Source organism: Pipistrellus hanaki, assembly GCF_964339955.1.
Source record: "Pipistrellus hanaki genome assembly, chromosome: 4".
Classification (NCBI taxonomy): Eukaryota; Metazoa; Chordata; class Mammalia; order Chiroptera; family Vespertilionidae; genus Pipistrellus; species Pipistrellus hanaki.
In genome coordinates this window covers 7,369,725-7,391,822 of record NC_140506.1, presented here as the reverse complement: position 1 = coordinate 7,391,822, position 22,098 = coordinate 7,369,725, and the positions used below count along the sequence as shown (strand labels likewise).

The 22,098-nt window shown below is 40.1% G+C and overlaps 1 protein-coding gene across 1 annotated transcript in view; it reads left to right on the top strand.

Annotated features, from left to right (window-relative positions):
* Positions 1 to 22,098, top strand: part of PLCXD3 (phosphatidylinositol specific phospholipase C X domain containing 3) — a 120,691-nt gene that overhangs the window by 58,676 nt on the left and 39,917 nt on the right. Inside the window, exon 2 of the mRNA XM_084881768.1 lies at positions 15,334 to 16,042. Coding sequence (XP_084737894.1) covers positions 15,334 to 16,042 — 709 coding nt within the window. The remainder of the gene's footprint in view (positions 1 to 15,333; positions 16,043 to 22,098) is intronic.

The window sequence follows — 22,098 nt, the reverse complement described above, 5'->3', positions numbered from 1 at the left end:
GGCAAGTTTTCTTGGCTGTGCTTTCTAGGTATCCATAGTTACCTTACCCAGGTAGCCATGGCCTCCTCAGAGAAATCCAGTCATTGCAGGCTTATACAGCACAGGTCTGTGCCACAGCCTGACAGCTCTCCTAATTGTCAGGGAAAAGGTCGGTAAACTCTTTTGCAACAATTAGCTGCTAATCAGAGAGTAGTTAATATTAGTGTGTTACTCTATTCCAGGATTTTTTTCCCCTTCCCTTAGGATGTCTCCAAGGATTTCTCAGAGGCCTGATTGCCCCTCTCCTATTGATTCTTCAGCCACCAGCTCTGTCTTCTTGCCTCACCAGATAGAACAAAAGACAAGGGAGTACTTTTTCACAGTCTGATCAAACAGTCCCCTGAGCCCCTCGCTTGGTATTGAGCCAAGTATCATCACCTGGTTCTAGGTACTGTTTCCTAGTTTGGGAAGGAGAAACCTGGTCCAGGAATTCAGTGGGGGGTCTTGAGAAGACACACTCTATGACCTTATCCACCCACTGCAACAGGAAACTCTCTTTGTAATGCAGGCATTAGCCATGAAACCATCTCCTGGATGGTAACCACCCTAAGTGATAGAACTGGGACCCTGAGGTAGCCCATGGTGGGTAATTATAACAACTGTCATATGTAGAGAGCCCTAGAGTTTATAAAGTGCTATTTTACCATTTCACTTAATTATCATAATTTCCCAGCAAGGTATGTCCACAAAGGAAAATGGACACCATTAGTGTTAACTACAGATTTGAGAAGGAAAGAGAAAAGTCTAAAAAACATCTCCTATGTCATCCTGAAATGTCCTCACCTTTGTTCTTGTCCTTTACATGCGTGTCAGTGTTCCCTGTCTGATTATTGGTCCAAGGAAATAGCTGTTGTTCCTATTGGATTAATTGGTATTTGGGGGTTTTGCTATAGTGAAGGTTTAGGAGAGCTGCCTTCAAGCTCACAAAGAGGTGTGCATCTATTCTTTTCTTTTAGAGTTCAGTTCTACCTCTTACTGAGGTAGGGATCTTAGGTGTGGACCAAAGTACACCAACAGTTCTTGAACTTCTTCAGCTGCCAGATCTCTCCTGACATGGAGATATGCTTCACAGAGTTCACTAAAAAATTCTGAAAACTAGCGTGTCTCTTTTAAATGAGACCAAATCTGTCTTTGGCTATGGTCCTACACTTCACAGAGTATCTGGTCTGCCATATGCTTGGCCATGTCACTGCTTAGCAAAAGAGGATGCTGAATGGATCTTGTTGTTTGGAACATTCTACTCACTTGGCCCTGGGCACTACTCTGGCTTCCCATCTGCTTCTGAGTACAGCCCTTGGATCTGATTCTAATTCTGAAAGGTCTGAGAGCCACCCTCTTTGAGCCCTGACTCAACATTAGGTGCCCAGAGATTCCTTCTTGGTGAGGAGTTTTCATTCAATTCAGTTGAACTCAACTCATTAGTTTTGACCAATATGAGAATAGTTATATTTTGGTTGATAGTGGACTTAGAAACAGTAGAACTCGACTCCAGCTAAAGCTATATGTCCTAGATATTATTTCTCTCCCTCCATATATCCCCACTGTCCTTTACTTTGCCCTTGGCTCCAGGTGGCTGACTATTATAGAATTCATTAACAGGGTTCTGGGTTCTCAAACTTACAAATGGGTTTGGCCAATGGAGGTACCTTGAGTGGATATAAGAAAGTGATGTTGGAGTGTATTGTCTGGGATCTCTCTCTGAGCTTGTTTTAAATGGGTGAGTCCTTTCACAGAAGCTTCTTTCTGTATCCTTATACTTTGTTGTTACTGGGCTTGAGATACAATATTATAATCTATGGCCCCTATATACTCCATCCACATGGTCTCATTAGAAATAAACTCTTCTTAAATTATCCCAATTGGATTGTGACATTGGTTTTCTGGTGATACGCTGACAGATAGTCACTTCATAGGACTAGTTACCTCAAATGTAAGTTGACAGGTTTAAAGCAGATAATATTCCTTCAAGCTGAAAATGTGCTTGACATGTGGGGACTGCAAAACAAATCTCTTCTTTGGGAGCTTTGGATCTCGTTGAAGTGATGCTCTACATACCTACCAAATGCAGAATATAACTAAGTGTGTGATTAGGAGGTATACATGCTCTAAGAATTCAGAAAAGGGAATGGTCAGTGTGAACTGAATGGTAGAAAGAAATATGGATCTGCCAATAAGTTCTGCCCCAACTCCGAAGAACCACTTGATGGGTTTTCTGATTTAGATCCAAAATGGATGTTGTCTTCAAAGTTGTATCAAGTGGTTGGCGTAGCTCAGTGGTTGAGCATCGACCTATGAATCAGGAGTTCATGGTACGTAGTTTGATTCCCACTCAAGGCATATGCCTGAGTTGCAGGCTCAATCTCCAGTGTGGGGTGTACAGGAGGCAGCCAATCAATGATACACTCTCGTCATTGAAGTTTCTATCTCTCACTCCCTCTCCCTTCCTCTCTGAAATCAATAAAAATATATTTTTTTAAAAAATGAAGAACATTTTTTTTAAAAAAAGGCTTATTAAGTGGAAAGCCTGTTTTGGAGCTATTTCAAGGAGCCACACAATATTGTTTAATCTTAGGCAAAGCATCCTATGAATGATTTACTGCACTCAGCCACCTGCCATTATGAAATATATAATTTTAGGATTTTTTGAATTGAAATATTCTTTTTTTAAGTGTACAAAAAATAGGATTATAGTTCAATATGAGATGTTGGAGATCTTAATTGGCATTAATTATCCATACCTTAAATGTTTTATAATCTGAAAGTAAATATTTTATTTGTTATAGGCTACGCCTGTTTTTTTTTCCCTTTGACTCAGAAATGTGAAGGACATAAACATTGACAGAATAAAAATATAATAATCACCCTCATAACCACCATACATATTTCTTAAATCCCCCAAACAATTGAGTCACAGGGTATCCTTTTCCAGTTGGATATTTTCCCCCCACCAAAGGTAATTCCTACTCCCTCTTCCCACCTACTAGTCCCAATCTAGGGCCAGGCCAAGACAGAAATTGCTTTCCAACTTCCTTGGTGTAGAGAAGCCTCGCTTTTATTGAGAGTAGGAGGCTATACTATAGCCCTTGGGGAGGTCTTAGCTTTATGTGAACACTGATTGTTCAGGCCTAAGAAATCCAAAGCCCTAGGTTTTTATATTGTTTACTATCCTCATGACATCCAAGGCTTCAGGGCTAACTTAGCGAACTGGATTCTGTCTGCTCTTTGGTTAGGTTTTGCATGTTGGAGATTTTCCTTATATTCTTAATAACTCATCTATGCATGTTCATGTATTTTTTTGTAATAGGAGACTTTTTTTAAAAAAATCTGTTTTCCATGTTGTGAAGTGCAGAAGCAAATACACTCTTACTTAGACTCAAAGACTACTCATAGTGATGCTTATATTCTCCCACCCCAGAGGCAAGATGACTGTTGCCTGAACTAATTATAAAAATAGAAAGACTTTTATAGCCAAGAAGCTAATTCAGCTGACCCACTAAGAATTTTTTAAAGAAGTAAAACTGTACTGCCCAAGCATAGGAGTCAGTCCAGCTGCGGCCATAGCTCTTTCAACAGCCAACAGTGTAATCACATTTAATAGAGCAGCTGCCACCCCTGAGAGGAAGGGCACAGCCTTGACCCCGCCAGCTGACCTCACCATGAGCAGCAACAATGGCAATGATCCTGGCAATGGGGAAGGGCTTAAATAGCTCTGTTAGTCATCCTCTATCCACTTGGAGACATGGAGAAGATTCTTTTGGATGCACAAGAATCAGGAAGAATAGTTTACAAAACTTCTCACGGTGACAGAGGAGCATGGCAAATTATGTTTGATGTGGAAATGCACAGTAGCAGGGACCACAGCTCCATCAGAAGAAATTGTAGAAGAGAAAGAAGATGATGCTTTGAAGAAAAGTGTAGACAGGGTGTCCTACCGGTCCAATGAGCCTGGAGATGTTCTACCTAAGGAGTTCCATTGCAGGCCACCTCAATGTTATTTCTTTCAGCATGAGCAAAAGAGGAGCCATGAGAAAGGGGATTTTCTCTGCAGAATTGCTTAAGGTTTCCTCTATCTCTCTTCCTCTCATGTTCTGGCTCTGGAAATAGGCATCTACTTTGAAAATGGCATGCACTTCTGTTAGCACCTACTGAAGGAACAAGAGCCCCTGGAAGAGCGTGTGACCCTAGAAGTGGTGTGTCGTCATTGGGACCATTGTAAGCATGATCCACCCTACAACCCTATTTTTACATATCCAAGCTCCAGTAGCTCTCAAATCCAGGACTTTACTCAAATCTCATTCCCTTTTTGGCCTATAAGACACATTAACAGAGTTTAGTGTTGTTTAGACATTTGCAAGGGCTTCTTCTCTGCAAATGGCACCAGCAGATAATAATTCTTCCCACGATGCTATTGTCTCCTTTTACTCTCACCAGACTTAGTCCTGTACTATTCATGGTATAGCTGTTGCTCTTGCAAGATAACTACATCTCTGTCTTAAAACAAGGTCAGGTTAGCAAATGATATGAAAAATTTGCTATTTTGTTTTGCTTTTTAAGACAAAGGCAAGCTTCCCTAAGCTTATCTATAGTTATTAAAAAAATAAAACAAGGAAAAAAAACAGAAGACACAACAATGGAATCATTAAAGAATTTATTAGCCTATACAATATAATGCAGTCATTTAAACTGCAGACTGTAATACTATAGAAAATCATTGATGATGTAATTTAATGTGTTTAGTCTATGTAAAACATGAATGCATATGGACCCAATCTCACAGGATGTGTGGGTAAATGGATAGAGGGTATGAAAATTGCACATTTTTTAATTTTTAAACTACCCCTTAATATCACATTTGTTTTGCAGACAATAAAAACAACATGTAGTCTGTCATGTAGAAAAGAGGGTAGGGTAAAGTTGGTGGGAGAGCAAGACCACCAGTCCCTGAGTGAGTCTGTGGTATCATTGCTCCCAACATTTCCTTTGCTGTCTTGTTTGTACCATGAAAGACTAAAGAATGTCTTAAATGTCAGAGAATCACTGTTTTCTCTAACATCCAGGACTAGCATAAGGCAGAAAGTCAACTAGGTACCTATTAAATAATTCTTACTCAAGTATTCAATTAATATATTGCAATGTCAATGCATAAGTTTTTACTTTCACATACAACAGCCATTACCCCTTCTAGATACAATGTAGATTCATGTGTTTTTCATTTTAAATTAAAAGAAATACGAGAGAGAGAGAATCTCCATGATTGATGCTCTGTATCACCAACATAACTGCAAGAAACAATGCTTTATATAAATGTGTACTTTGAGGTGAGTGATTTGGGAATGTTTGTTTGGAATGTAATGCATGTGCATGTTCTTGGATTTATGGGACACAATTTCCTGTAGTGTTAAGGTGATGCTATTCAGAATCTTTTTAGGTCTAATAATTCTATTTTTTAGAAATGAGTTTGTATATGTGCCCCCAAACCACAGATATTGCTTATTATCCCAGCTTTGCCATAAGATTGAAAGCAGGAGGAGATAAGCTGTTTTCTCCTCTTACACAGATCTCAAGTCCCAAGGCTGGAGGAAGTGAAAGAGAGATTGGAAGAAAGACCAAAGGGAGAAATAATCCCCATGCTGCAAACATTTGTTTGATAAAAAAAAAAAAAAGATCCAGCTGTTGGCAAGAAGTGGTGTTTTGTGAGGGCATCGTAGAATCAAAGGCTTATATTTCAAGTAGATGTTCTTTCTGTAGCATAAACATGATTAAGGGTAATGTAGTGTTATTTCAGATTTTCATTATTTATAAAAGGAAATCCAATAGTGCCAGACATGCAAGAACAAAGCTAAATTGGCTTCCGAAGCCTTCTGGCTCTTGAATTTAAGAGAATGTAATAATTGGGCTGTTTATTTGCCATGTTTCATATGTTTTCTTCTTAGAGGAAAAATATAGTAGAGGTTTTCTTTTTTTCTTCCAGAATAGTTGGTTTTAGTAATATGGATTTGGTTTTATCTAATCTGCTCCTTCTCTTCCCCAGGCCATTCATTCAGTCTGCCCAGAGAATCAGAGCTGCTCCTGTTCTTACAGATATTCAAGGCTGCCCCAAGCTTTCATGCTGCCCCTACAGAGAGGTTCTAGTGGAGAAACCAGGGGAAGGAGGTGACATTTAAAAAATAATAAAATATATCAGCACCATAAATATCATATGATTTTTACTTACATGTGAAATCTAAAGAATAAATGAACAGACTAAATAGAAACAGATACATAATACAAAGAACAGATTGATGGATGCCAAAGGGAAAGGAGGCTGGGGGGCTGGATGGAAAAGGTGAAGGAATTAAGAAGTACAAATTGGCAGGTACAAATTGGCAGTTACAAATTGGCAGTTACAAAACAGTCATAGGGATGTAAAGTCAGCATAGGGAATCCTATATAATAAAAGCCCAGTGATCAAAATAGTGGCATGACTAGAATGACCATGACCCCTCACCCAGGCCAGCTGCCCCCTAGTGAGTGGTTAGGGGCAATAAGTCAGGCAGACAAACAGTTAGGGGTGATCAGGGAAGCAGGCAGAGTGGTTAGGGATTATCAGGCAGGCACAGATGGTTAGGGGAAATCAGGCAAGCAGGCAAGCACTTAGGGGCCAGCGGTCCTGGATTGCAAGAGGGATGCCCTGATCTTCAATGGGATCAAGCCTAAACCGGCAGTCGGACATTCCCCCATGGGTCCCGGATTTCAAGAGGGTGCGGGCTGGGCTGAGGGGACCCCCGCACCTTTTCAGTGCACAAATTTTGTGCACCAGGCCTCTAGTATAGTCAATAATATTGTAATAACTGTATGTGTTGCCAGGTGGGTACTGGATATGTTGAAGGGAGCACCTTGTAACCTATATGATTGTCTATACACTGTGTGGTACACCTGAAAGTAATACAAAATAGTGTTGAATGCAAAGTATAATACTAATAATAAAATATTAGAGCCTTAAACCACTAGCTTCTAAAGAGGGGTAGGAAAGACTGGGCTTTGTGTCAACTACATCTCTTTTGTCAACTTTTTTCCTTTCCCTTAAGGTACATTGTCTAGACATGATTGAGTCTACTTGGCTTGTCACTGACCGCTCTTGATGCTCAGTTTTAAGTAACCTGTCCCAGGTATAAAACTACCAAGGGAAGAGCTGTTCTACACTTGCACCCCCTACAGGTGTCTTGGGTTGAGGGAAAGATGTGGTAGTCTGTCTCTGGATATCAGGACACCCTATACTTGTGCTAAGAATCTGGAGTGACATGTGCGTAAGGAGCAAAGCCTTCCAGAGATGGTGGGTCTTGGTGTTGTTGCATCTGGTACAGAAGAGACAACTTAGAGCCAGGGAATCAAAAAAAAATGCTTTACCTATCTAAAGCATTTTTGGATACTATGGCAATATTTTCATTGAGTAATTCTCAGAAATTATGGAAACTATAGTGTTTATAACTTTCATTCCTTCATTCAGCCAATATTTGGTGATAACTTACTTTGTGTCAGGCAATTAGTTCTCAGAGTTAATAATACAAAAATAAGAATAGTGATGATAAAATCTAATATTTATCAAGTATTTTCTGTGAAACATGTTTAGTGCTTATTATATATTTTATTTTATAATCTTTATATGTATTGTAGATAGCACTATCACACCCATTTATAGATGAGGATATTGAGGTTTAGAGATATGGAAATATATTATGTCCTACAGCAATATTTATTGAGCATCTTTTTATGCCAATCATTGTGCCTTCTGTTGGGAGTATGGTGGTGAGCAATAATTTGATTCTAATTCTAGTGAGAATAGATTGACAATAAGCAAATAAGCAATTCAATAAAATGAAAGTTGAAGCTAGAGATTCATACCATGAAAAAAATAAAACTTGGTCATATGATAGGGACTGATAGATAGCCAGGGAGGGTGGGACAAATTAGCTACTTTAGATACAGGAAGATTTACTTAAGAAGGTGACATTCAAGCTGACACTTGAATGAGAAGGTGCCAGCCATGCAAACCACTAGGGGCAGAGTGTTGCTGGCAATGGGAATAGCAAGCACAAGGGCCTGTTGGGATGAGCTTGGTGTGTTTGATAAGTAGAAAGAAGGCTCCTGTAGCTGCAGTCCAGCAAGCAAAGGGAGAGTGATACATTTTGAGTAGCCATAGGGCCCTGGGCCACACGCTACTAAAGACTCTTGCAGTTCTTTTCTTTGAAGCTCATTGAGCATCTTTAGGGCAGCAAATGGGGAAGGACCAGACAGTCTGCTGTGCAAATCAGATTCTTTTGTTTCCTCCTATACAAAGCACAATTCTCTCTTAGGTCCAGACTTGTCCTCTGCATCTTGGACTGTCCTGGCCCATTGGAAGTTGAGGCAGAGCCGAGGACCAGGAGGAGCATGGTCTTCTATGGTTCTCTTCTGGACTATTTGTCAATGCACATGTCCCTTTTAGTTCCTCTCTAGGCTCTATGAAAACAGCCCAGGCCAATGTAGCTGACAAAATATGCCATTTTCTCCCTAATCTTTGCCACATTGCTTTCATGGGCACCACCTTTCATTTTTCTTACTCAGCCATCCTTGATTCAACTTCTGACTCACTGCCTTTGGTAGAATGGTCATTACAAATGTGGAAACACAGAGATTTGAAAGGTCCTCAAGAGATCAATCCATAGGCACCTTAACATTAAAAAGGAATAAACAACATAATGATTACATGTATTTAGGCTTTGATTCTTGCTCTTCAGCTTTGGTTATTGATGATCGCTAGAAGATCTTATAGCGCAGGACTGAACTGTTTTATCAAAGGGTCACATACAGTTTATAATGTTCTTTATGAACCATAAGATAGATATAGAGACAGTATATCAACAAGTAGACTGTCAAGTTACAGCGGGGACGGGAGGAAGATCTGGGGGAGATAATAGATCAACCGAAGGACTTGTATACATGCATATAAGTGCAACCAATGGACACAAAACTCTGGGGAGGGAGGGGATGTGTGGGAGGGAGGGAGGGGGTCAAAATAAATAAATAAATAAATAAATAAATAAATAAATAAATAAAATTGCAAAAAAAAAAAAAAAGGGTCACATACAATTTATCATAGCATTTACCATGCGTTCTCAGAGTGGTGATTTTTCTCGCCTATTTCTCTCCACTATGATATGAACTCCACAATGACAGAGCCTAGATGAGTCTTGTATACTATTTGTTTCCATATTCCTGACCCATATAATAGATACTCGGTAAATACTTACTAAATGCTTAATACTGCAGAGAAGGAGGTAAGGCCAGAAATATTGATAGAAGGAACCCACCTTCCCTTCCCTTACCTGATAAGTGTTGTTATCTCAATCTCCCTAACCCTCTTCTCTTCTCACCACATACACATCTCTCATCACAGTACTTTGTACACAGTCAATTTATTTAATAAATGACAGCTAGATAAATCTTATCCCCATAAAACCTGAGCCACACAGGGGCTTCTGGAGTAGAGTGGGAGATCAATGAATAAAAGGTACCTATCTGGATGGTTTAATTTTAGCCTGAAAGATTTATCTTGAGAACTTGTCAGAACCAATGAAAGACATTTTGAAGTGAAAATCAAGAGATTAGTAAAAACCAGCACCAAAGCCACATATTCCGTTGGGTTTTAAGCAAACTTGAAACTTGCTTCATGTGTGATAATTTTCAGCTGCTATAAGTGTTTAAAACAGCTTTAGAGGAGAATGGTGACATGGGAAGTGTGAGAGGTGATTATAGGTATGAGATACGTGTGTTACTACAGGCAGAGGGCGGCAATTCAGAGTGTGGTTTCTACCTTTGGAAATGGCTTTATCTGCCGGCATAGTTTCCACTAGAACAGATTTTCTCAACCTAGTTCCCATGGGTATTTGGGGCCGGTTGACTATTCACTGTGGGAGCTGCCTGGTGCGTTGTAGGATATTCACCAGCCTCCCTGGCCTCTACCCACTAACTGCCAGCAGCCATTCAGTGATCACAACACAAACGGTGTCCACATGTTGTCAGATGTCCCCTGGGTCAGAATTACCACTGGTTCAGTACCCCTGCTCTAGGGAAACAGCGGAGTCTGCTGCTCTTTCTGATTACTCGACAACTGTTGCAGACCGACCGATGTCCTCCTAAATCTCACATTTTGGATATAGATTCTTCCCAGTTTCAGAACCTTTTGTTTTTGGAAGCTGCCCTCACTGATGTTGTAGTGCCAGGCTCAGAAGGCTGTGATGCTGTTGTCGTTGGCTTGTATGTACAACCTTGGATTCCATGTGACTATGCTGAGAAGGGTCCAATCAGGACAAATGCCCAGAAGAGAGAGAGAATGAAGTGAGCTGGTTTAGACAGTCATTTAGGACTGCTCCACTTCTTGGGGTCTCTTTTAATTATTATTTTTTCTGGCATGCATATTGATCGTCCTTGAAAAGAAATTCATGTGAAAAGAAGGCTTCATAGTTTCAACAAGAGTAGCCCTTGGAGTGAGCTCTCTTTTCTGCCCTCCTTGATGGGAACACCCACCGCTGCTCTTAAACTATTCACTGCCAGCTTATCCATTGGTCTAAGGAATTCACTCAGGAAATTGAAAGAAATTGTGGTGAATATTGAGCTTCTCTTCACCGGAGAGGCATTGATGTAATAGGGCTTCTCAAATTTAGCCTCTGGAATCAATAGACTTAAGCAAGGAAACCAACCTGCTTTCCTTCCTCTCACTGCCTGAGATGGGCTGAGGGAGAAGACTATTCACAATATGAAAGACACAGATTTCCCCAAAGATAAACCACAGCATGACTATTTTGATTTTTTCTTTACAAAAGGATTCATCTCAGTGCTCCAAAATAGTGAAATATATTGGGATTATTTAATATTTGAAAATGTATTTTCTACATGATTTTTATGTCAAGAGAAGTGTATACATTAAATTACAGGTGTGTGTTTTTTAATTATCTGTTCAATTCTAGAAGTGTTTTGTCTTGTGGTGCATTGCATGCATTTTCTCTGATGACACAAAATTTTCTTTTTTAAAAAACAATGTTTTATTGATTTTAGAGAAGAAGGGAGATGGATATAGAGATAGAAACATCACCGATAAGAGATAAACATTGATGGGCTGCCTCTTGCACACACCCCAATGGGGATCAAGCCCACAACCCAGGCATGTGCTCTTGGCCAGAATCGAACCTGAGACCCTTCAGTCCGCAGGCCAATACTATAGCCACTGAGCCAAAACAGCTAGGGCCATAAAATTTCTTATATTGTCCACAAAGACCTGGTCATACCCTGGAGACTGAGGCAAGATTATGTACCAGGAATAAGGTTTGGTCTTTGTCTCAAAAAAAAAAAAAAAAAAAATCCAAATGGCTGATCAGTAAGTCAGTGGAGTAAACAAAAATTAATGAGATTAATTGTATATTGTCACATAAGAACTAAGTAATTACAGATTCAACACTATGTGTTTACAATTAGAAAGAACTGATTGACTTCCAAACCAAATAAAAGTGATTTGATAGATCATTTCAAAGACAGCTGTGAAACCAAAGCCAGCAGCTCTCAATGCTGTGATCTAAGATTGACCTAGGATGTAATAGACACTCGATTATGCTATGCTTTCCCAAGGAGATATAAGATTTAGGTACTCATAATAGTGATTGGTAATGTGGAAAAGTAAATAAAATGTTTCCCAGGTCTTTAAAGAAATGATTTGAGATTTAATACTGTTTCCATAATTTGGGTATTTTCTTTCCTCCATGACAGTTAGAAACCAAGAGTGGATTTCATATATTTTCAGTGTGGTCTGGAATGGGCCTGTTGGACTGAAGGCCTCAGTTCCTAGCTTGCTGGTTTAATTTCAGTTCTTTACTACATGGGCCTCGCCAACATGGCACTTCGCTTTGTCAAAGCCAGCAAGTCAGCCTTAGCCCGTTTGGCTCAGTGGATAGAGCATAAGCCTGTGGACCAATGGGTCCCAGGTTGGATTCAGTTTAAGGGTATGACGTACCTTGGTTGCAGGCTTCTCCCCAGCCTGGGATCTGATCAGGGTACATGCAGAAGGCAACCAATCGATGTGATATGTGTTTCTCTCACATCAATATTTCTCTTTGTCTTTCCCTCTCCCACAAAAACAAAACAAAACAAAACAAAAACAAACAAACCAAACAGCAATGCAGAGAGTAGCAAGGTGGAGGTCACAATCATTTCTTATTTAATCTCAGAAATGGTGTCCCATTGTGTTGGTGTCATCTAATTCATTAGAAGCAAGCTACTAGATTGGGCTCACACTCCGGGAGGGATGTGAATGCCAGGAGGCAGGATTGTTGGGATCCATCTTGGATGTGTGCCTATTGCCTCAGTGAGGGAAAAATCTAGCATACTGGGAAGAAACTAATAAAAGTGCCTGTTTCTAAGAAATGAAAGAAAAGAACCTTCTCCATTCCATTCGATCATTCAGAGCCAAAACAAATGAACTTGATTGGGCTGGGTTCACAATGGGAGTGGTCAGCTCTGTTCTGGGTAGAGGTGCAAATCAAGCTCCAAGTTGAGAAGCTCAGTTCAGAATCAGAAGAACAACATTAAGTAGCCGGTCCAAGGTATGCCTTTGAGGCTATGGACAAGAGAAGGATAAGAGCTCAGAAGCCCAGTAATATTCAACCAGTGTAAAAGCAAAATATTAGGCCAGATAATCAGAGAGGTTGTGGATGTAGCTAAGAACAGTAAAAATGATGCTTAGCACTGTCTTGCTGGTGGTCAGGGCTCTGTAGTTTTAAGGTCACAGGGCTGGGTCAGACTTTTTCTTTCTGTTACTGAAAGATCATAAAGTACTGATGTATTTTTGGTTTAAGTTCAAAAAGAAAATTTAATGGTTTAGTAAAAATGATAAAATTAGGGAGGAAGTACTATTCCAAATGAAATTAAAAGCCATGAAAATACTACTTTGGAGGCCAACATTAGATATGCATTTTGTCCTAAAATGCATAGTGTTTTGTATTGATTGACGATTTAATTTTCCTCTCCAAATACTGTTTGTATCTGGGTACATAATCTTGCCCCAAATACTGTACATTTACTTCGGAATCATCTAGCTTAGAACAAATATTGATGGGGGTACCAATGTCTTCTCCTGACCATTAGTTATTTTTAATTTTTATTTTGACACTACCTTATTTTGACTTTAATAACATATTTTTCTTAAATGTCAACAAGTAATTTAATTAGAAACTATAATATCCTTCTAAAGGATTTTCAAAAGTGATGAATTTTCTAGGCTTTGTAAAAATTGGCATATAACCATATGATAGAATGTTGAAATTAAAGTCATATTGAAACAAAACCCCACTCGTTTCTGGAAAAAGAAATCTAGTTATATATAATTCCATTTCTACTTGCTTCCAGTGATGCCTTCTATTAGATTACAGAAGTAACCAATTACTCATATCCACCCTTTTTCACATACCTGAAAATTAAATTTAAATTTTTTAAAATTAGCACTTATATTGAGTGTTCATTTATTTATTTATACCTAGATGATTTAATTATAACACTTCTTAACCTCACCTTTGTATTCCTTTCTTTACACAGACTCTCTTATATTCAGTGATAGTACAGGTTATTTAGTTTCTCAATTTATATTAACAATTAACTGTATAGCAAATGTTAATATATAGCACTTTCAATCCCTATTAAAATTTGCCAATGCCAGATCCAAACCGTCAGTTCTGCATATTTAGAAAGTCCTGACATTTTCTCCCCATACCATGTACTAAAGATAACTATATCAGGCAGTTCCAGATTAAATTAAACATGACATTTCTGTATTTGGGGGTTACCTTTAACTATTTGGGGCGGAAAATCTTATAATTCTAAGGAGTTATCTGTTCCAGTCTTAAAGGTTATGATTGGCAAGGCATCAAAGTAGTTTTCAAAATATTTTCTTTAACAACCTACATGGTGCCTGAAATCCATATTCTTATGATTTCTATGGACCATTTAATGCTAGACATAAATATATACATACATAGATATAGATATAAATTAACATAGATATGGAGTAAAATAAAAGGTAAATATTGCATCATTGAAAAAAATCACTTCAAATAGCTTATCAGACAAAAGCCAAAAGGTAATAGCTGACCAATTTAGAGGGCCATGAGTGTGCATGTGTGTGTATGTGTGTATATGTGTGTTTGGGTGGTAGGAGTAATGACCTAGAAGAAGGTGTCCCTAAGGAATATATCAGGAGTGGGCCACAAGGTGTGAAGCATAATGAACAGATGGGGAATGATGATGTCTGCTAATGTGTGAAAAATCCAGGATATATTAATTTTACCTATTTAGTAGGTCACGCCCAAGAATTAAAGGAGGCTTTAATAATAATATTATGACTGGAAATAATTTTTCTCTATGGGGTCCAATAATATTTTAAGTGGCTATCTGTACTTACACGCAAATCATACAGTAGTTGCTACATATCTGGAGTTATTTATTTCTGCCAGAAATAAAGAAATAGGTTGTCCTTGTTCTTTCTAGGAAGAAATTATTTTAAATTGGGAAGCCAACTCACAAAAGAGACTTTGCTATTAAGAGGAAGTATCTGAAAGAAATGGCCTTCTAGTTAATTTTTTTAATATGCTCAGTTGTGGTAACTTGCAACCTAATCTACAATGACAGTTTCCCAAATGCAGGGTCAGAAATGATGTTAAACGTGTCAGCATTGGACTGTCCTCTTGCCTTATTTCTCCTTTCTTCTACCCTCTGACCTCTTGTGTTTTCCAAAGGGTATGAGGTTGCTGTTCTTACTCTGACCATCCGCTGGTGGAAAGGGCTTCTTTATTCATTGAAATAAACAGAGCTTCTTTATTTGTTGAAACAAGTCTTCTAGGCTTCACATCAACCCAAAATGAAGAACAGGGGCAACATTATAGACCAAGTATTTGGGAACTGGCAGGTACCCATAAATCCTATTTTGAATGGTCAATATATGGAAAACCAATTCTAATGAGTACATTAAATTATTTGTTGACAGAAGTAGAAGATGATTATTTGAATTTTAAAATGTTGATCAGAAAGAATTTTTTATCACTTCACAACCAATTTGCCCTGTTATTATACTAAGCTATGAAAAACCTCCCTGAGGCAAGGGAATGAACTTGGTAAATATTGCTTAGTGCTTCCTTTGGCTCATTTGAGGGAGAAATATAGACACGCAAGAGGGAAAGAGGTTGGAGAGGATGAAGGACTGAAATGTAACCATACTATGCCTTGTTGTTCTTCTAGGATCTCACGATTCTTTCAGCTTCTACATTGACGAAGCCTCTCCAGTAGGGCCTGAACAGCCAGAAACTGTCCAGAATTTTGTCTCTGTTTTTGGAACTGTGGCCAAAAAGCTGATGCGGAAATGGTTAGCCACTCAAACGATGAACTTTACTGGTCAGCTAGGAGCTGGGATCCGTTATTTTGATCTTCGAATTTCCACCAAGCCCAGAGACCCCGACAATGAACTCTACTTTGCTCATGGTTTGTTCAGTGCCAAAGTCAACGAGGGCCTTGAGGAGATCAATGCATTCCTCACAGATCACCGTAAGGAGGTGGTATTCTTGGACTTCAATCATTTTTATGGAATGCAGAAATATCACCATGAAAAACTGGTCCAAATGCTGAAAGACATCTATGGAAATAAAATGTGCCCAGCGATTTTTGCGCAGGAAGTGACTCTGAAGTACCTGTGGGAGAAGGACTACCAGGTGCTGGTCTTCTACCACAGTCCCGTGGCTCTGGAGGTGCCCTTCCTCTGGCCTGGGCAGATGATGCCAGCACCCTGGGCCAACACCACGGACCCGGAGAAACTGATTCAGTTCCTTCAGGCGTCCATCACCGAGAGAAGAAAGAAGGGCTCGTTTTTTATATCTCAGGTGGTGCTGACGCCCAAAGCTAGCACTGTGGTCAAAGGGGTGGCCAGTGGCCTCAGAGAAACAATCACAGAAAGGTAAGTGTCCTTAAAGTATCAGGGGGAGAATGTTTAAATAATTCATAGAGCTACTAAGTGACAGAGCTAAAATTCACATCTAGGTATAGTAATGTCCTACGGCAACCATAACTAAGTACCACAAATTGAGTGGCTTAAAACTTACGCTCTAGTAGGACTAAAGTCGGACTTGTGGAGGAAAAATCAAATTAGGGAAGTGTGGAAAATGTCTTTATATATTATATTTACACAGCTTTTCCAAGAGATTCACATTTCACATTAACATATAAAAGACACTAACTTAGTGGTGAGTCTTATTTAAAGTTAACTAATTCAATGTTTTCTAAGCACATAATTTTTTTTTAGACCACACTTATTAGCAGCCCGTGAAATTAATTTTGAAAATTGTCGTAAGTCATAGCCAGTTTGGCTCAGTGGATAGAGTGTTGGCCTGGGGACTGAAAGGTCCCAGGTTTGATTCCCAACTAGGGCACATGCCCAGGTCTTGGGCTTCATCACTAGGAGGGGCATGTAGGAGGAAGCCAATCAGTGATTTTCTCTCATCATGGATGTTTTTTTTCTCTCTCCCTCTCCCTTCCTCTCTGAAATCAATTGAAGTGTATTGAGAAAAGAAAAAAAAAAAAAAAAAAAACATCTTCAGCGCCTGCTCTCTTTGAGAACTTCCCACTGGCCTCTGGCTTTTATAACTGGAATAGCAGAGTTGTATCACTAAAAAGAGAAAGAGAAGTGGGTAACGAGAGAATGTTAAAAGCAGAAATGAGACCCTCTCTATATAACCAACTTTCTTCTCTCTAGGATTATGTGAAATCTTTGCAGATATTTCTTAACATGCCTGTGATGCTTGTGCTATAAGCATTCTAGAATGGAGCTTAGTCTCAGAAGAACTAGAAAGACCTCTTTTTAAGACCTCTGTTGCAAAGCGTATATCTGAGAAGGGTGTTGATGTGAAACTCAAAGGTGTTGTTTTGTCTTATGTCCATGTATTTCAGCGTTCTGGGTGGGTTCTAGAGGAAAAGATCATTGTTAGTGTTGCCTAGTGTCTTGCAAAGGTAATCAACTTACCTCTGAGTCAGTCAGTAAAAGAACCTCTATCTCCCCAACAACACATTACATCTCTTCCCTCCGAAAGTGAAGAGGCCCACAAAGGAGACTCTGCCATTTTCCTCCTGAGGTTGTCCCACAGCTGCCCACTCAGAAATCCTATGTTAACACCAAAAAGTGTCATGAAATTCTCTTTTTGTGGCAATATGAAGTCCTTTCTGGGCCTTAAGAATTTTCATCTGCAAAATTGGGAGTTTGAACTAGATTATTTCCAAGGTCCTTTTCTGTTCCTAATTCCTACAATTGTAAAATCCTGCATTTGACTAGCTTCTCTATAATTGTTTGATGATGTCTAACAGGATTAGGAAAACTCTGAGCGCATGCCTTTAGAAAACAGTGTTTGCAGGTGTGGGTGGCTCTCAGGAAAACTGACTTAGGTGCCATAGCTTCCAATCTGGCCACTGGTTCCAAATACTGCAGATGCGTTGTCTACATTTGAGCAATGCCAAAAGACACAGGATTTTATTTCCTAAAGACCTATTTTTAATTTCTTTTTCATATGCCAGTTTTTGCACTTCACCCCCACGGAATTCACACTTTCTTAAAAAGAAGGTGTGCAACTTGAATCAAGTCCTTCCCCAATTTGTGGAAGTTTATACATTATAGGTGTTTGAGTGGGATTTTTGTTGTTGTTGTTGTTAAAAAAAATTGTCAAACCACCTGTCAGAATTTTTAAGAAGCAATGATGATGATGATGATGATGATAACAACAACAAGCTATTTTAAAGTGTTCTCTATCTGTTCAATCCTGTGCTAACTGCTTTATATGCATTGATTGATTTAATATTCCTAAAACTTCCCTCAAATAGCATTGCCATCTCTTCATAAATGAAAGAATGGAACCTTATGAAGTTTCCTGAACTGTGTTATCTGGGTAAATTGCTTAACTTAGTAATTAAACATTCTTTCCATTCTCTCCATTCTTTCCTTTATGAAGAGATAGCATGCTATTTGAGGGAAGTTTTAGGAATATTAAATCAATTAATGCATATAAAGCAGTTAGCACAGGATTGAACAGATAGAGAACACTTTAAAATAGCTTGTTGTTGTTATCATCATCATCATCATCTACATTGTTGACCTATATAAATATTGTCTAGATTAATTTAATATCAATTTATTTGCAAAGACAAGATCATATATGACCTAAATACAAATGGAAAAAAAAAGAGAAAAATTAAAGGCCAAGATCTATAGTGATTAAAAAGCAAGAGTTACCTAGAAAGATTTTGATCAGCCTTGAAGAGAGGACAGGCTTGTGATGGGCAGAAATGGGCAGTGTGGCTTCCCACATTGAGGGAACAGCAAGAGAAAAACATGGAATTAGGAAATCTGGAGGAACAGAAGTCAGGGTTGGCCAGAGCAGAGTGAGATATAAAGGAACATGAGAGATGAACTTAGGGAAGATTACGCAGTACTTTAAATGTAGTCTGGGGACTCTGAGTTTAAGCACATATGTGCTAGATGTACTAGGAAGATATTGAAGGGGACCAGTCAGAACTAGACCTCAGGGGATGACACTGAACAGACTGTATAGGGTGGATAAGGATGGAAGATATGGAAGATAACTCAGCTGTCCAAGCTTGGAAACAAAGTGAGACATCAAGAAGTGATTGGAAGGTGGGAAAGGTAGATGCGGACATCTCAATCTCAACACCACTGTTGGGATCCCCATTGGAGCCCTGGTGATACATTCTGTTGAATGACATCCTTGGAGGTGGACAGTGTGCAGCCCTACCCATTGACTCCTAGGACTAGTCACTGCCTTGAAGGAAAGGCAGAATTTTCAGGGTGTGGTTGGTTGTAAACAAGCACCAGTATGACCCAGATGGAAAAGGAAGGCAACCACAGTTGTTGAGCTCACATATGTGCCAGGCACTGTGCCTTATAGGAACTGTGTTCATTTAATCCTCCCCACAGCCTGACAAAGTGGAATTAGTAAATCCATTGCAGGTGGAAATGGATCTGATAATACTAGAAGTTGAACATATCTAGTACCTTGCTCAAAAAAACACATGTTAATTTAGCAAAACCAAGATTATAATTTGGGTTTGTTTGACTCCATATCTTATGCTTACTCCTGCAAATTAGGGAAAAGTTACATTTTCTAGGAGTGGGTGCATGTTATTAGTATCTCATTTTGGAGGGGAGATCCACTCTAAGGATTTGGGAAGGTAAGAATGCTAGGAAGTAGGGTGGATGGGAGGGGGGGAATGGGAAGGCTGTGAGAAGAGCAGGTTGTAGAATGTGTGGCTTTGTCTCAAGAAAGCAAACCAAGGTAGGATGCTGGCATGGGGCCTCCAGGCCAGCACTGCCACGCAATATGGATAGGCAGGGAACTTAGAAGTGATGGGGCTCAACTCCCCCCATTGTGTGCTTGCTGCCCATGTAATTGTTTTCCATTTAGTAAGAAAATCGGGCCAAAGGAATGCTAAATGATCACCCAAGTTACAGAGCTAGCTGGCAGCAAAAGTGGGATCAAAATCCAGGTCTCCTGGTTTAAAGGCAGAATTTTGTCCTCCACACTCCAAGGAGGAATGAGGACAGAGGAAGAGATGGACAGGAAGACAAAGCAGGGTCACGGAGCAGGCTCAGGGCAAACATGGAAGGTCTGCACCGTGCACAACATACCGTGGCACCTGAGGCCTTGACTGAGGGTCAGAGGTCAGGCCTGGGGTGGGCCATGGATTTTGTGCAGGGCCAACCTTCTCTGGATTCTCTCTCTTTCTGCCTCACAAACACAATGAACTCTATTTTTTCCATCTAATCAGGACACACCACAGCTCACACCAACACCCCAAACAACATTACTGCTGCCCAATTTACTGTCATTGCCTGGGCCCAGCCAGTGCAGGGCTGGCCTCTGGGCAGTTGTTTACCTGTAACATCAGTTATGTCAACAGCTGTGGGGAGCCAAGAAAAGCTCACTGAGAGGTGGGTTGGAAGGCAGGGTGACGAGAGAGAGTGCCAGTCTCCATGAAGAGCAGCTTTCTGCCTGTGTCCTCCCAGGCCCTGTCCCCAGCGACGTCAGCACTACAGCAACTGATTGTGGACCAGCCTATTCAGTAAAATGGGAAGCTGTCCCCTTGGGCTCCATATGCCTGTAGAGAGAGAATAACAGGGTGACAGTGGAAAACCAGCATTAGAATCATCAATGTTTACCAGGCACTTTCATCAAAAGATTGTTTCTTTAGCATTTGTGTATCTGAGGCCTTGTTTGTTGAATAGGTGTTATTTCCAATTTGCAGTTTAAGAAACTGACGATCAGAAAAGCTAAATAATGTGTTTAGTGGCGCTATGAGCCAGTGCTGGGATCAATTCAGAATCTAGGTTTTTGAACCTCTAGAAAGAGGAGTCTGGCTTGGAAATGGAAAGGAAACTCCAGAAAGCAACCCCTTCCTAGCCCGAGGCTTGGCCAGCTGAAAAGTATGTATAGAGACTTTGTTAAAAGGTGAGTTCCTAAGTGGTGCTCCCCAGACGTTCTGATTCAGGGGTCTGTGGCAGTAGTGTACATAAAAGCATTCTCTCTCCTTTATTGTGCTGAAGTTGTAAGGTTAAAGTGGATGGCAAATCCTGGTAGGTACTTTTTATTATCTACATCAGGAGAGTTGAAGACTGGAGAGTTCTAAGCCGTTGGGAGGTCAGAGATTCATTCAGTTTCTAGTGTGTGAGTGTGTGTGTGTGTGTGTGAGAGAGAGAGAGAGAGAGAGAGAGAGAGAGAGAGAGAGAGAGAGAGAGAGAGAGCGCCTATTTTAGTGACTCTTATATGGAATTACTGGGCAGATTGAATTTAATGTCTGAAAAGGAACTAGCCTAGTCTGGCCAGCACTCACAGAAAGATGAGAGCAGGTGGTTGATGGGGGTCGGGGGAGACAGAGACAATAAGGATGGAGTGCCCATGATGTAGTAGGGATGTTTAGTCAATCAGGTTGGGGCACAATAGTCTGGGGACATCAGCCAGCAAGTGAGGGGAGAAGAGGCTTTTTTTGGGATTGAAAATGAATCAAAACATAAATTGTCAGTAGATAAATAAGTAAGAGGTATCTGAATCTAGAAGTAAAATGGGCCGGATCTGGACAGCTCAGGCCTTGTGCCATCTGCCCTCTGTAGACAGGGGTCCTTGGTGTGGAGAGCAAGGCCATTTATCCACTCTGCAGAGACCTTCTGACTTTACAATGTGGAGAAGGGCATGAATGTATCAGACACAGTGTATAATTGAACACCCCAAGTTCATTACTTGCTGTAGTGAGGTTGGACCCACACCATGGGAACCATGAGACTCTTAGTGAGCAGGTGATGGAAAGGATCTCTTGTGGAACTGGGGCTTGGGGGTCTCTTGGGGAGGCTCAAGGAGGCAGAGATTCTCTGTAGATTGGATGCAGTCAGAAAGCAAGGACAATTCTATAAATGGGTCTCGCAATGGGTCTTACTATAGGGCTAAAGGGAGAATCCTTTATAATAAAAGGCTAATATGCAAATATACCAAATGTGGAAAGACAGGTCACTGACAACCAGGGGGCAGATGCTCAACACGGGAGCACTGATCACTGATCAGCCAGAAACCAGGCTCAAGGCAAGGGAGCACAGCAGTGATGATGGGAGCCTCTCCTGCCTCTGTGGCAATCGGACATCCACCCAATGACTCCTGGACTGCAAGAGGACACAGGCCGGGCTGAGGGGACCCCCCCACCACCACTCCCAAGTGCACAAATTTTGTGCAAAAGGCCTCTAGTAAACTATAATTGGTTTAAAAAAAAAAAGTCCCAGTCATTCATTTAGTCTAGACAGATAAATGTTTGGCTATTCTGTGGGTGATTTGTTATTGTGCCTAGACAAAATTACAAAGTTTTTCTTTTTATCTTACTTTCCCCATGATTTTCAGTAACCTCATAGGGAGGTTGGTATTCTGGGAGATTATTTATCTGCAACCAGAGAATAACATGGCCTATTTGTGA